The sequence below is a fragment of the Centropristis striata genome, chromosome 22 (genome assembly GCF_030273125.1).
Source record: "Centropristis striata isolate RG_2023a ecotype Rhode Island chromosome 22, C.striata_1.0, whole genome shotgun sequence".
NCBI classification, from domain to species: Eukaryota; Metazoa; Chordata; class Actinopteri; order Perciformes; family Serranidae; genus Centropristis; species Centropristis striata.
In genome coordinates this window covers 5,252,284-5,268,269 of record NC_081538.1, presented here as the reverse complement: position 1 = coordinate 5,268,269, position 15,986 = coordinate 5,252,284, and the positions used below count along the sequence as shown (strand labels likewise).

The following is a 15,986-nucleotide window of genomic DNA, read 5'->3' as shown; positions in this document are numbered from 1 at the left end:
TAAACTGAGAGGAAATGTATTTTATTATTTCAACTTCTAATAATGTGATATAATATGAAATCATATTAACATTCAAGACATTTACAGCAGTTATGTTAAAGGATATACATCAAATATCATAAGCATAAGCGTAAAAGTTCACTTTATGCATTCTTGTTTGTTATGAGCTGTGTAGAAGTGCAGTCTAAAGATGTAACACATGTGTGTGTGTGTGTGTGTGTGTGTGTGTGTGTGTGTGTGTGTGTGTGTGTGTGTGTGTGTGTGTGTGTGTGTGTGTGTGTGTGTGTGACACTGAATCATGGGAAATGTCCAGTGCGCTGCATGCCGAAGGTGCTGACAAAGAAGTTGAGGACTGTGTTGGTGGTTACGTTGCTACTACTGTTACCTGGTGGTAGAAGTTACACAATATCGTCCCCTGAATTATATGGCGCTTTAAATGTTGTGCAGGCTACCGGAGTGATTTCGAGCATGTTGGCAGGATCATCTACAGGTGTCAACAAACCAAAGAAAGGGTAGAGCTTTGGTCTGCTTCTGAAAAGTCCGCCAGTCAGGGAATGGAGTACAGATGGTGTATTTTCCATGAAGTTACATCCTGTGTAGGAGCGGATCAGAGTCCTGGTACCCACGTCATAGAAGGAGACCTCTCCCTTCTCATAATCGACAAACACACCGACTTTTTGGGGTCTTTGGATCAGGTATTGTTGAAAAGAGACATGATTTAAATATGCGTCTCCCTCGTGATTGATGTACATATGAACTGCCCAGACTCCTGCCTCAGGGCAGATGAAGTTTACCTTCTTGTTAACGGACTCTTTGGCCACTCCCAAGACCCAGCCTGTACTCCCACTGACTTGAACCTCGTAGTAGAACCTGCCTGAGGAAAAACCCTCATTTCCAAGGACAAAGGGCAGATTTTGAAATCCTTTTCCAAATAAATAATAATACAATGGAAAAGTAAAGCTACGAACGCTCAGTTGTTTCCCATCCTGATACACCTCAAGTCTGTCATTGGCTGAGTAGTAGTCCAGAGTCACATTAACCGCATCGTTCTGCTGGATCATCATCAGCTTGTCTTGAGGTGGAGGCAACATTTCTTGAACATACTGGCCTGTCATCATTGTCATCAGTTCTTTATCTGTATCAGTCTGTTCTGCGTGTCTATATGAGAGGAAAATAAGATGATTAGGATTTTCATTTTAAAAATCCACAGATGTGCAAATCAATTGGATAATTTCTCACATTTTGTTCCCTTGGCGATATGCTTTTCGGAGCATAAAGGCAACTCATTTTTACAGTCTCACACATTTTCATTGACTCATAATAATAGTTTTAACAGGCATGTCATGGCAACACAGAGCTTCAGTGTGGTGATCTATGGCAGCAGCCAATATGATGCAATCAGCATGGATTCTTCTTCTCCCACAGGTTGACTCATATTGTGGAGAAATAAAAAGACTGAAGCGAGATGAATAGACTGAGAATTATCTCTTATTTGACAAAAACAGTCTACCAGCCATACCAATAGGTCATAATGAACATTTATTAATATGATTTTGTCAGACTGTAGCAAGAAACCAAGTGCAAATTTGGAATCAAAAGCTATCCTAGTTATGGAAAACTCAAAACTGGTTTGGAAGTTGAAAAAATTTAGAGCTTAAGGCGCCAGGGTGTAGACTTTCATAAGCTATGATGCACATTTAAGTTGACTAAAATGTGAAAATATTTTTTATGCTTTATGTAAGCTATGCTTTTTTTCAACCAAAGAATGCAAATAGCTTGATACATTTCAATGTAAAGAAATAACCATTTTATTTCGTATAAAATAGCTGCACATAGCCGCAGAGAGCCAATGCAGATGGCCTGAGGAGCCACATGTGGCTCCGGAGCCTCAGGTTGCCTACCCCTGGGAGAAACTTGGCCTCCAAAAAAGCTTGCATTTAAAAAATAAAGAGTAACACGGGCCCTGTAGTCACATAAATGAATCAAAACATAAAAGTATCATCACCATTTGCTCACAGGTATACTGTGAGCAAGGATCTGAAGATTAGATAGATGTCGACACAGAGATGACAGGAAGTGAGAATAGAGAGCGTTTGAAGATGATATATAAGAAAAGTCCACAGTCTTAACCTCTGGGCCACCAGATTGCACCCTTTAAACGTATTATGAGATCATATCAACTCCATTGTAGTTCTCCTTCAATGCAAACATGTAGATTCTAACTAAAAAATCATTCCTGCAGTAACAGAAGTGCACACAAGCTCCAGCAAAGGCAGTGTTGTATCCTCAAATAACATGTTGACCTACAATGACATTAAGGTGTGAGAGTTAAATAAATAATCCCTTCGGGCTCACCAATTCCCACTGATGAAATGGCTGTAGTCTGGTCGACGACGCAGGACTTCAGTGTGATGATCTGTGAAGCAGCCAATATGTGTTTGGATTATTTCTCTTTAAATTAATGATGAAAGGTAAAAATAAAATAAAAATAAAAAAATAAAAGTGCATACATATACTATACATATTTCACTGTAATCGGCAAAACAAAAGCTTTGGGAGTTGTATCATACGCTGGCAATGTACTCAGAGAGGAAATAAACGCTGCAGGTAAATTTGCGTAAATTTTAGTTCAACAACAAACGTGTTACCTGTATGCATGAAAAATATAAATCATCAGTATTCAGACGCTTTCTCTATTACAAATTATCAATAAGGACATTTGTATGAAGTCGACGTGATTAAAAACAGGAAATACTGCAGCTCATGCAGCGTGAATCACAGCGCAGATTTTTCATCTGGACACAGGCTGTTAGATTATTTACATGCGATTACATATGTCAGTATCAAAGCACATGATTATTACCTGCCGAGAAGTCTGTGTTGTTTGTGGAAAGTGGTTGGCGTGTAGAGACAAAATGTAAAGTTTAGGCGTTAACTTTCATTTCTTAGGAAATAGTCACTGATGTTGCTGGATGGTAACCCCGGTTCTATGAGTACACGCTACGCCTCTTAAAGGGGCTTCACTAGTAACCTAGAGAGACAAGGCTACAGGCCAGTAAAGGTCTGCAGTTGCTAAAAAAAAAAGGAAAGAAAAAGCTGCCGTTTTGAGCTACAAAACCACTGATCAAGGTTTAGGGCACAAAAAAACTCCCCAGTAAGTTTTATAAAGGAAAAAAAAAATGCTTTAGCTTAACCTATTAACCGACTTATGATACATAACTTGGTGACAAGATGCACCTTAAAAGTAAGTTTGGGTTGGCAATCAGCAAGGAACTTGAGACCTCAATTGAAGTAAATGTAGTCAGAGGAAACAGAAACAAAAAACAAAGATCAGAGAAGCTCATTTTTAAGACAGCTTTATTAAGCAATATAACATATCAACACTGCACTGCTTTTGCAGCTCATTTATCAGATATGGTTTGGCAAAGCATGACTTAAACTAAAGTCTGCATTAAAGGGTTTCAAATGAAGTGAAAGTGAAAAAATCATGGATATATATAATTTGCTCACTGTCTCCTCCTACAACTCAAAGATGTCACTGATGAACACATTTTTTGTTACTCTATATCCAAAAATATGAACTGTAAATATGGTGAATCCCCAAAGACGACACAAGTCAAATGGATTAACTGATCTTCTGGTCTATAAAATAACACAATCACAATCACAATTTCATGAAACCAAAATCAACATATTTATGAAGCTGGTTTTGTCCAATCAACAGTTCAATAACAAAATATGTTGAGTTTAATATCATATAAACACAGAAAAACAGACAAATATTCACATACAGTCAAGGAATTCAATTTCTTGTTAATTTTAATGCCTGGTACAACTAAAGGTACATTTGTATGGACAAATATAATGATAACAACAAAAATAGCTTTATTTTATTTCGTGATTTTCATATTTATTTTTAAATTTCCACATGTATTAATTTATTTAATCATTTTGACATTTATTATTTTCTTTTTCTTTTTATTTATTCTTTCATTTATTTCAACTTGTGCCATTTTTCGTCCCATCTAACCTGCCACTGTCCACTCCTTGTTCAACACTGGCGCCATCTCCTGGTTAAAAATATGTATTGCATCATGTATTTAAATAAGTGTGAGACAGATCTAGTTTGAAATAAACCTCATCACTAACTGTCCGCTAACTTGTCTTAATGGCTTTACTCACTTCAGATCTGTAACCTTTTTTTTTGCACAGTGGCTGAAAGAACAAAAAGTAGTAATATTAATCAAATAATTTATATTTTACACTGACTTTATTATCAATCTGTGATACTATTACTACTATTACTACTGTCTCTAATTTTGGTAGGTCTCTGAAATCTGAAACAAGAAAACCTTTTGGTAGAAGTCACACATTGATTACCAATGATGCAAGCCTACAGGGTACTTGTAAGTGTTGCGGGGAACAGGAGTGATTACAAGCTTGCTGTCATAATCACCTTCAAAGATACCAAAAATTGGGTAGAGCTTTGGTCTTCTCCTTAAGGATGTGCCAGCCATAGAATAGAGCAAAGCTTTCAGTGCTGGTGTGGTTTCAGTGAAGGTACATCCTGCGTAGGAGTAGATCAGAATCCCAGCATCCACGTCAAAGAAAGAGACCTCTCCCTTCTCACAATCAACAAACACTCCGACTGTCATGTGCTTTTGCCTCACACACAGTGTAGCTTTGCTGAAGCTATTAGCTACATATTCAAGGTTGTGGAATTGGTTGTAGATTCCACAAAGTGTCCAGGCCCCATCCTCTGGGTTGGGAAAGTAAAACATATCCTTGTGCATAGACTCTTTAACCACTCCCAAGACCCAGCCTTTACTCCCACTGACCTGAACCTCATAGTAGAAGCTGTTGGCGGAAAATCCCTCTTTCCCGAGGACAAAAGGTTGTTGTTCAAATCTTTTCCCGAATGGAGCAGGCAGAGAAGGTGGGCCTTCACCAAATCTCAGTTGTTTCCCGTCCTCAGACACCACCAGCCTGGGGTGGGCTGTGTAGTGGTCCAGAGTCACATCCACTGCATCAATCTGCTGGTTCATCATCAGCTTGTACTGAGATGGAGTCCACACTTCTTTAACACTCCCATCAATCATCGGTTCTTCGGTTGCATCAGGCTTCTCAGCAGCCTCGCATCCATCAGACCTGACCTCATGAATAAGAGAACTGAGTGTCTTCTTCATCTGGGCCTCAGCTTTTTGCACCATCCCCACATAACGCTGCTGAGTGACAACAGAGAGGTCTGGTGCAAAAGAGGGGATGGTTTGGGACGAAGGGTTTAACAGTTCCTCAATGTGTGCAGAGAGCTGGAGAGACTGCCATCTCTGCAAGATGCTGAGGCTGAACTCTGATTGTGAAAGTTGCTCTATTTCAGATTTTGTCCTCTTCAACTCAGCGACTTCTTGCTCAATGTGTGGAGAGAATTGAAGAGATGGACAGCTCTGCAGGAAACGGAGGTGGTCCTCTGTTTGTAAAAGTTTCTCCATTTCTAATCTTTTCCCCCTCAGCTCATTGATTTCTTGTTCCAGCTGTGTCAAACGGTCTTCAGCCTCCTTCTCTGCTGCTTTCTGCTTCTCCTGGACCACCTGGATCAGCTCAGCCTGGCTGCTTTGTAGAGAGACCACCAGAGCAGTGAAAACCTCAGTGATGTATGCTATCTCATTCTCTGAATGGTACTTGCTGATTTCATCTAAGTATGCGATTTTCATAATATTCCTAAGTTTAGAGTTTTCCATTACTTTTACCTGTGACATCTCACAGTCCAGCTGGGCTTTCCTCTCTCTGAACTCCTGCTCTAATGGGACAGCTTCATGTGTTACATGGTCGTCTTTACAGCACATGAAACAAACACATTTCTGGTCTTGCCGACAGAAGAACTCAAACATCTTGTCGTGCTTCTTACACACTCTGTCCTCCAGGTTTGACACAGGCTCGATCAGCTGGTGCTTCTTCAGGTTTTTGACTCTCTGATGAGGCTCCAGGTGAAGCTGGCAGTACGAGGCCAAACACACCAGACACGTCTTCTGGGCCCTGAGCTTCGGCTCAAGGCAGATGTCACAGGTCACCTCCCCTGGTGTGGCAGGTGTCTCATCTTCCCCCCTCACCCTCATGTTGTTGAAATGCTCCACCATATCTCTGAACCCTGTGTTGACCTTTAGCTGTGTATTCTTGCGGAACCTCTTCTTACAGAGGGGACACTGTATCAGGTCGCTGCTGGACCAGTACCCTGTGATACAAGTCTTGCAGTAGTTGTGTCCACATGGAGTAGAGACAGGCTCAGTGAACACATCCAGACAGATGGAACACAGGAGCTGTTCTTCACATGGGAGGCTGCTGGCTGAGGCCATGTCTACATGAGAGAAGAGGAACTGGTTATTCAAATTGTCAGTTTCAATTCCCCAAAATGTGTTAGTCAAAAATGTAACTTAACATTTCCGTCCATAAGAAGTTGATTTTAAAGTGGTACTTATTATTTGGTGTTAAAAATTCATGTCTCTATCATTTGATGGCAACATGGCTGTGCAGAGGTGGAGAGGGTGGGTGTAATGATATACAGGTATTGACAATAAAAAATATATGATTTTAATATGATGTTAATAATACACATGTGATAATATAGTAAGTGTAAATAATCCAGTGCCTCTTAAATCTATTCAGTTTCTTTTTTTACCCTCTCTCCACCTTCCTTCATTTGTATTTTGAATGTAATCCATTTGCCAAAAAAGACGCTGTTGTTTGCAGTAATTTTCTGATCCATTTCCCCCCTTATAGGAAGCTAAAAATAGTTTCTAGCAATTTTAATATTTTAAGAGAAAATAGAAAAGAAAAGCTAACTAACAATGAGCTTAACTTGATAACTCCTTTTTAAATTCATGCATATATAATTACAGAGAACCAGGACATGTCTTGTACATTTCAGTCGTAAAAAGGAGACAAAGCACTTGAGATTTACCTGACCAGATGTCTGTGTTGTCTGTTGAAATTAACGGCCGGTGAAAAAAAAGTTTCATTTCTTGAGAATGACACAGGATTCCTCCCCTCCTCAACTCCTCCTCTTCCTGTAAAAAGTTGCTTTATTGTAACACTATTGTGAGTTCCCCATAGATTTCTGCTGAAATCTGAAACAACAAACAGCCAAATAAGCCAGCTCCAAGCTATTCTTTGTATGAGCTAGCATGAGGTAATGTGAATGGAAAAATACATCTTAAACAATGATATTTTAAGGGTCTCTGGGGGGAGTGGAATGGTCGTTGGGTTATATGAGAAAATGAAAATATGTCTCTTTGATTGTACTGTTTACTGCAGCTGTGAATCAATAAAATATATATATATATATATATATATATGTATATATATTAAAATTATGTTTTTGAAAAAATTAAACTAGAGGCCTAATTCTGCAACTTTACACTCCAGTTAATGTTTTAACTGAGAGGATGCCTCTTTGTAGGGAGACAATCCTTCACAATTTCTGCAAAAGTAAAAGATTTCCTTTACTGAAACAGAAACTTAAATGCCCTTTTCCCCCCACAAAAGTAGTCAAAAAACAGGCATACCCTTACTACAGCTATAACTGATTCTGGTTGCCATCTTGTATCATTTGGGCCAATTAATTTTATTTGGAGGGCTGCATATATTTTCCCTTCCCCAGCCGATCCATATGAACCATTAATATGAACTCCCTTGATGCTTTAATCTTTTTAATCAGCTTCCAGACATTTCCCAGATCTTGTCTCCTTCCTTAGTCTGTCTCTGATTACCTCAATGTGGAAAATGACATCTACTAATTATAAGAGGGTTTAAGCAATGTGTATATTAGGGATATATTTAATAACAGTATAATTATACTGATTTTTTCTTTATTTGCTGTAATAGTAGCCAACAGAGTCATAAGCACACCATTACAACTGATCTGAAACAATAGACTTTTCTAGAGCTTGACCTCTGACCTTACTGTGATGGGCCAAGCTAAAAGAAACTTTTTCTATTTGACTAAATAAAGTAAAACATATTTAGGATCATAACAATATTTTATTTGCTGATGTGAACAGCTGTTACATGAAGCAAGTGTTAGATGAGTGTTTTTTATGATGCTGACTGCTCATGTACACTTGATGCCACTGTAACCTCATGAGTACACACACACACACACACACACACACACACACACACACACACACACACACACACACACACACACACACACACACACACACACACACACACACACACACAGGGTTTATATGGTTCAATAAAAAGGCCCTCACTTGTACAAATGTCACAGCCTTGAGTCATTTTTAAAGGAAAACATGTAAAAATCTCAAAATGTTTGATTTGTGGTATATAAAATTCTAAGATTTTTTTGTATTTTAACATTGTACATAAAGACTAATAGGGTCATCTTTTCCAATCAGAACAGGACATAATTGCTTTGGAATAAGGCACCAGACACCACAACAGATTTCAATCATTGTAATCTAAGAAAAAAGGGGGAAAAAAACAATGATCTGAAAAGCCAATTCATTTTAATTTTTTTAATAATACATTATCAGTAGCATAGTGCACACATAACAAACCTCTGGTTTTGATATGATTTGGCCAAGCATGCCAGTTGTTTTGGCCTTCAAAAAAGGATTGCATTTCAACAAAAACATTGTATGAGGTTCAAATATATCATTGTTTAACAAAATGATTGATACTTCACTTAAAGCAGGTGTTCAGAAATATTAACTATAAATCTGATGCAATATTAACTATAAATCTGATGCATCCTTACAGACTGTGTTAGCCCATTTCTATTAATTGATTAATCGTTTAGTCTGTGAAATGACAGAAGACCTTGTCATGAAGCTCTTGTGATTTGTATTTCTGGTCTATTGAACTACTATTGACTTGACTTTAACTGCCGGGCTAAGTGATCTAAACTTTCTTTTCTAAACTTTTGCACGTTCATTTCCCCTGATTTTTGCTCAAGCTACAGGAGTGATTTCAAGCATGTTGTTGTAATCATTTTCAAAGATCCCAAAGAAAGGGTAGAGCTTTGGTCTGCTTCTTAAAGATGTGCCAGCCATCGAAGAGGGTGGTGGGCTCTCCATGAAGGAACATCTCGTGTAGGAGAAGATCAGAGTCCTGGCATCCACGTCATAGAAGGAGACTTCTGCCTTCTCATAATCGACAAACACACCGACTGTCTGGGGCTTTTTCTTCAGGTACAGCGGAGATGGGCCATCAACGTTACCAAAATATTGGTCTTGGAGTTCGGATTTTGAATTATAAATGTTGAAAAATGTCCAGCCTCCCTCTTTAGGTGTGGGAAAGTATAAGATCTCCCTGTTAATGGACTCTTTGACCACTCCCAGGAGCCAGCCTTTACTCCCACTGACCCGAACCTCGTAGTAGAACCTGCCGGAGGAAAAACCCTCTGTTCCAAGGATGAGGGGCTGACGATCAAAACTTCTCCCGATTAAAGAAATAAGAAATGGCGAGCCTTCAAAAAATCCCAATTGTTTCCCATCAGCAGACACCATGAGTTTGGAATTGGCCGTGTAGGGGTCCAGAGTCACATCCACCGCATCGTTCTGCTGGATCATCATCAGCTTGTCTCGAGGTGGAGTCCACTCTTCTTTAACAGACTCTGGTGGTTTAGCGGCCTCGCAGCCATCAGACCTGACCTCATGAATTAGCATCTGCATCTCATTACTGAGTGTCTTTTCCATTTGAGCCACAGCTTTTTTCACCATCCCCACATAAAGGTCAGGTGTGAATGGAGGAGTGGAGTGAGACAGAAGGTCAAACAGGTCCTTATTGTGTGAGGAAGACGGCCAGCTCTGCAGGAGGAGGAGGTGGTCCTCTGTTCGTAAAAGATGCTCCATTTCAGATCTTCTCCTCCTCGACTCAGCGACTTCTTGTTCCAGCTGTGTCACACGGTCTCCAGCCAGCTTCTTTGCTGCTTTCTGCTTCTCCTGGATCACCTGGATCAGCTCACCCTGGTTTCTCAGCAGAGAGACCACCAGAGCACTGAAAACCTCAGCGATGTCTGCTATCTCTTTCTCTGAATCTTTCTTGCTCCGGTTAACAAAATGTTTGATTTCCTTAATATTCCCTAATTTTGTGTTTTCCATCATTTTTACCTGTGACATCACATAGTCCAGCTGGGCTTTCCTCTCTCTGAACTCCTGCTCCAATGGGACAGCTTCATGTGTTACATGGTCGTCTTTACAGCACATGAAACAAACACATTTCTGGTCTTGGCGACAGAAGAGCTCAAACATCTTGTCGTGCTTCTTACACACTCTGTCCTCCAGGTTTGACACAGGCTCGATCAGCTGGTGCTTCTTCAGGGTTTTGACTCTCTGATGAGGCTCCAGGTGAAGCTGGCAGTACGAGGCCAAACACACCAGACATGTCTTCTGGGCCCTGAGCTTCGGCTGAAGGCAGATGTCACAGGTCACCTCCCCTGGTGTGGCAGGTGTCTCATCTTCCCCCCTCACCCTCATGTTGTTGAAATGCTCCACCATATCTCTGAACCCTGTGTTGACCTGAAGCTGTGGTCTACTGCGGAACTTCTTGTTACAGAGGGGGCACTGTATCAGGTTGCTGCTGGACCAGTACCCTGTGATACAAGTCTTGCAGTAGTTGTGTCCACATGGAGTAGAGACAGGCTCAGTGAACATGTCCAGACAGATGGAACACAGGAGCTGTTCTTCACATGGGAGGCTGCTGGCTGAGGCCATGTCTACATGAGAGAAGAGGAACTGAAGATTAGGATTTTCAATTTCAAAAGTAGGTGACTTACATTATGACGATCGTTTTCCTGCCTAGTACGGTGATTTTTAATTGTACTTGTCTTTTGGTATCCTTAAGGCAGGTCTGAAGGCAACACATGCAGTGTACTTGCATTACATAGTTTGCTTGCAGAGAAATTTCAGGAAATGAGGATAAAGAGAGCTAGAGGGCGATATGCCACAACAGTCCATGGCCTTATCCTCTCTGCCACCAGAGCCGCCCTCTTAAACTAATAGTAAGTTCTCTTATCAAGCACATTGATTTCTCTTTGCAATGCAAACCTTAAGCAGTCACATTAAAACTTGTGGTCACAGAGGTGTACTAGCAACAAACAAGCTCCAGTAAAGGCAGTGCATCATTAGGCCCAGTGCTGTGTCCTCAAATGACATTTTGACCGACAAAAACATCATGGTCTGAGAGTTAAAGAGTTAAACTTTCAGGCCATTTATGCTGAGTGAAGCAGTAATACAGGGCGAACTTCCTGTGGAAAATTACCAACTAGTCTGTTGCTCTTTTACACTTCATGACGAACCTTTATACAATGACAAAAGGCAACAAATATACTTCAATTAATAGTCATCATAACGCTCCCAGTCTGATCGTCCAAACAAAGTAAAACCCTGGAAATGTGCCAGTATCAGAGAGGAAATAATCCTTGCAGAGACATTTGGGGGGAAAAAAACATCTGAGGTCAACAGCAAACATCTTAATTATATGTTAATAGAAAATAGTCAACCTGATTAAATAGAGAAAGTTCTGGAGATTGTGTCACTCTCTAGCACAGCCCAGATAGTTAAGCATTGGACACTGTGGTAGCTGATAGTGACTTTACCATTATTATAATATTTTAGGCTGTTTGATTATTTTAAGATATAGCTAAGATCTTGAACATTACCTATCGAGAGGTCTGTGTCGTCTGTGGAAACGGAGCGACGTGTAGTTCACTTTTAGCTTTCAGTTTCAATTCTGCAGAAAAAGTGGTTATTGGATGTAACTGTAGTTCTATGAGTATGTGCTACGCCCTCTAACGCACTTCCCCCTTTGTTAACCCCGTCAAGGCTCATAATAGAAGTGCTATACTACATTTTACCATAAGTAGTGTGTGTTACATTTAATAAAATTAGAATTGTAGAAAAAAATAGGATGAAACAGAAGCCGCCTTATTTGATTGGCCCTCATGTAAACTTCTAAAAGGCTTCTACTCACCTGATCAGTGAAAACTTTTGCTGATAAGTTTTTTGAATTTTAATCATTGCACAGAAAGACTAAGAGGGCCCCCTTTTTTTAATTATAACAGAACACATGATTTATGAGCAAGGCACCTGACACAGCAACAGAACCCAATCAATTTAATCTGATGAAACAGAAGAAACAAAAACTTGAGAAAGATTTTTTTTTAAAAGAAACTGACTTTTATTAATAGGTATAATATATATCAGTTACATACTACACACATATCAAACACCTATTTGAGGATAAATGATCAGATATGTTCTGGATAAACTGTCTTGGCCTTCAAAAAAGCTTGCATTTAAAAAGAAAAGAGTAATACAGGCTCTGTAGTCACATAAAGAAATCAAAACATAAAAGCATTAATATCATTTGCTCACAGGTGTATTCTGAAATTCAAAGAAGTCACAATATTATTGATACTTAGCACTAAGCAGGTGGTTAGTAATGTCTACTGTTAATAAAGTGCATTCCTGTAGATTATGTAAACCCATGTGATTTATTGTTTTATTGTTTGGTAATCATTACAGATCAAAAACATTATTGAAAGTACTAAAGATTATATTGGGTTCACTCTGATGCCACTGTCCACTCCTTATTGTCTCTGAGAAACAGACACTGGTTAAACAATAGCGCCATATCATATTGCAATGTGTATATAAATATAGCATGCGACTGATCCCTTTCACGTTTTTCTAATATTTAAAATAAACTCATCACCAAGTGTCAGGTAAGTAATCTTACCTACTTTATTCATTTTAAATTTTGCAATTTTCACAATATAATTGGAAAAACAAACACCTTGGCATTAAATCGAAGAATATACAATTTATATCACACTTATTTTACTGTCCGTTTGTAATGTGTGATGCAACTACTATTACCTCATGGTAGAAGTTACACACTAGTTTCCACTGATTTATGTGAAACTTGTGCCGGCTACAGGAGTGATTTCCAGCATGTTGTCAGGATCATATACAGCTGTCAAGAAACCAAAGAAAGGGTGAAGCTTTGGTCTACTTTGAAAATACAGGCCAGGACCATAGAATAATGATTCTGTCATTTCTATGAAGGTACATCCTGTGTAGGAGTGGATCAGAGTTCTGGCACCCACGTCATAGAAGGAGACCTCTCCCTTCTCATAATCGACAAACACACCAACTGTCTGGGGCTTTTGCCTCACGTACCGGTGACCAGAGATATCAGTAAAACATGCCTCTCCCTCATGGTTGATGTACATATCAACTGCCCAGACTCCCACCTCAGGGCAGATGGAGTTTATCTTTTTGTTAACGGACTCTTTGGCCACTCCCAAGACCCAGCCTTTACTGTCACTGACCCGAACCTCGTAGTAGAACCTGCCAAAGGAAAACCCCTGTCTCCCGAGGACAAAGGGTTGATTTCGAAATCTTTTCCAAAAGAAAAAACTTAGAGATGGTACACCTTCAAAAAATCTCAGCTGTTTCCCATCCTCAGACACTGCAAGTGTGGAATGGGCTGTGTAGCTGTCCAGCGTCACATTCACCGATTCGTTCTGCTGGATCATCATCAGCTTGTCTAGAGGTTGAGTCCACTCTTCTTCTGTTTTAGACTGTTCATCAGCTTCACAGTTATCAGATGACCTGACCTTATTAACAAGCATCATTAGCTCATAACTGAGTATCTTTTCCGTTTGATCCACAGCTTTTTTCACTATCCTCACATAACTCTGCTGACTGATATCAGAGAGGTCTATTGGCTTGCTGGACTGACTCAGAGCTTTACCTATGACACTGTGTTCAGGGAAAGGGAGAACTGGACAGCTCTGCAGGAAGCGGAAGTGGTCCTCTGTTTGTAAAAGTTTCTCCATTTCTAATCTTTTCTCCCTCAGCTCAGCCACTTCTTGCTCCAGAGGTGTTGCACGGTCTTCAGCCTCCTTCTCTGCTGCTTTCTGCTTCTCCTGGATCACCTGGATCAGCTCAGCCTGGCTGCTTTGCAGAGAGACCACCGGAGCAGTGAAAACCTCAGTGATGTCTGCCATCTCTTTATCTGATTGTTTCCTGCTCTGTTTGACAAAATGTTTGATTTCTTTGATATTCCCAGATTTAGTGTTTTCCATTATTTTTACCTGTGACATCACAGAGCCTAGTAGGGCTTTCTTCTCTCTGAACTCCTGCTCCAATGGGACAGCTTCATGTGTTACATGTTCTTCTTTCAAGCACATGACACAAATGTACATCTGGTCTTCGTGGCAGAAGAACTCAAACATCCTATCATGCTTCTTACACACTCTGTCCTCCAGGTTTGACACAGGCTCGATCAGCTGGTGCTTCTTCAGGGTTTTGACTCTCTGATGAGGCTCCAGGTGAAGCTGGCAGTACGAGGCCAAACACACCAGACACGTCTTCTGGGCCCTGAGCTTCAGCTCAAGGCAGATGTCACAGGTCACCTCCCCTGGTTTGGCAGGTGTCTCATCTTCCCCCCTCACCCTCATGTTGTTGAAATGCTCCACCATATCTCTGAACCCTGTGTTGACCTGAAGCTGTGTATTCTTGCGGAACTTCTTTTTACAAAGGGGACACTGTATCAGGTCTCTGTTGGACCAGTACCCTGTGATACAAGTCTTGCAGTAGTTGTGTCCACATGGAGTAGAGACAGGCTCAGTGAACATGTTCAGACAGATGGAACACAGGAGCTGTTCTTCACACGGGAGGCTGCTGGCTGAGGCCATGTCTACATGAGAGGAAAGGATCTGATGATTAGGATTTTCAAATTCATGATCCAAATATGTGCAAATCCAGTGAACAATTTACATTTCTGGTTGGGTTTTAAAAAATTCTTGTTAATTGGTCTTCAAAATTGTTAACAGCTCATTTTTATAGCTCATAGCATGCAACGAAATATGCAGATCAGAGCAGAAAGGAAACTCATCTTTACGGTCTCACACATTTTCATTAACTGATAACACTGGGATCACCAACTGAAATGGGTTCAAAGTTCAAACTGCATAAATATATCTCAGGTTATATTGACACTAGCACTTGTGATGTGATCACGAAGACAAAAGCTTTGTGAATTGCACGTACGTTGGCAATGCGCCAGTGTCAGAGAGAAAAGAGGAAAACAACATTTGATCTCAATAGCAAACATATGCATGTAAAATAGAAATTAGCAATGCAATCATTCATTATATGTGTAATTTGACGACCTGATTAAACAAAGGAGATACTGCAGATCCTGCCAGTATCAAACACGGCACAAAGAGTTCAGCATCAGGATCTTTGGTAGACTATAGTAAACCTATTGTAACTGTAATATTTTTCAACTGGACACAAGCTGTTAATTTATTTGAAGGTATATTTAAGATTTAAATATCAGAACATTCAAACTTTACCTGCCGAGAAGTCTTATCTGTGTCGTGTGCGGAAGCTGATTGTAGTTCCTGAATTGACTGACTACTCCAGTATGAGTGTGTGCTCCTCCCACTAAAGGACTTTGCTGGTTTAATCCATCTGACACAGGTATAACAGCACAACTCCTGCTTTTCTCTCACAGAAGTTAATGCACTTCCCTCTTAGTTAACCCCATCAAGGTTCATAATAGAAGAGCTATACAACATTTTACCTTGTGTAGTGTTTGTTAGATTTAATAAAATTAACATTGTAGAAAAAAATGATGTAACAAAAGCTGGTTTATTTGATTTACTGTAATGTAAACTTCTAAAAGGCTCCTTCTCGTGTGATCAGTAAATCTTTTGCTGATAGATTTCTTTAGCATTTTATCATTGCACAGAAAGACTAAGAGGGCCCCTTTTTATAATCATAACAGAACCCGTGACCTATGAGCAAGGCACCTGACACAGCAACATAACTCACTCAATTTAATCTATCCATTAAAATTGATCTAAAAACAGTAGAGTATATGTGTAGATTTTGTCTGATACATACTATCTCGCTACTTTTTCTTTACTTGCTCTAACATTAGCCAAC

At 39.9% G+C, this 15,986-nt stretch overlaps 3 protein-coding genes and 1 long non-coding RNA gene across 4 annotated transcripts; all 4 read right to left on the bottom strand.

Annotated features, from left to right (window-relative positions):
- Positions 1–246: 246 nt before the first annotated feature.
- LOC131960663 (uncharacterized) lies at positions 247–2,998 on the bottom strand. The gene is made up of 3 exons (XR_009389725.1): positions 2,864–2,998; positions 2,356–2,416; positions 247–1,158 (listed from the first exon to the last, which is right to left on the bottom strand). It is a non-coding gene; the product is annotated as an uncharacterized LOC131960663 (long non-coding RNA).
- A 501-nt stretch (positions 2,999–3,499) lies between these two features.
- Positions 3,500–6,964, bottom strand: LOC131960662 (E3 ubiquitin/ISG15 ligase TRIM25-like). The gene is made up of 2 exons (XM_059325924.1): positions 6,956–6,964; positions 3,500–6,352 (listed from the first exon to the last, which is right to left on the bottom strand). The coding sequence occupies exon 2, from the start codon at positions 6,348–6,350 to the stop codon at positions 4,377–4,379; it is 1,974 nt and encodes a 657-aa protein (XP_059181907.1). The 5' UTR covers positions 6,351–6,352; positions 6,956–6,964; the 3' UTR covers positions 3,500–4,376.
- Positions 6,965–8,230: 1,266 nt separating this feature from the next.
- LOC131960803 (E3 ubiquitin-protein ligase TRIM21-like) lies at positions 8,231–11,751 on the bottom strand. Its single transcript, XM_059326073.1, has 2 exons — positions 11,684–11,751; positions 8,231–10,738 (listed from the first exon to the last, which is right to left on the bottom strand). Exon 2 carries the CDS (start codon positions 10,734–10,736, stop codon positions 8,973–8,975), a length of 1,764 nt encoding a protein of 587 aa, XP_059182056.1. The 5' UTR covers positions 10,737–10,738; positions 11,684–11,751; the 3' UTR covers positions 8,231–8,972.
- A 1,114-nt stretch (positions 11,752–12,865) lies between these two features.
- LOC131960926 (E3 ubiquitin-protein ligase TRIM39-like) lies at positions 12,866–14,729 on the bottom strand. The gene has a single exon (XM_059326188.1). The coding sequence runs from the start codon at positions 14,726–14,728 to the stop codon at positions 12,938–12,940; it is 1,791 nt and encodes a 596-aa protein (XP_059182171.1). The 5' UTR covers position 14,729; the 3' UTR covers positions 12,866–12,937.
- Between the last annotated feature and the right edge of the window lie 1,257 nt (positions 14,730–15,986).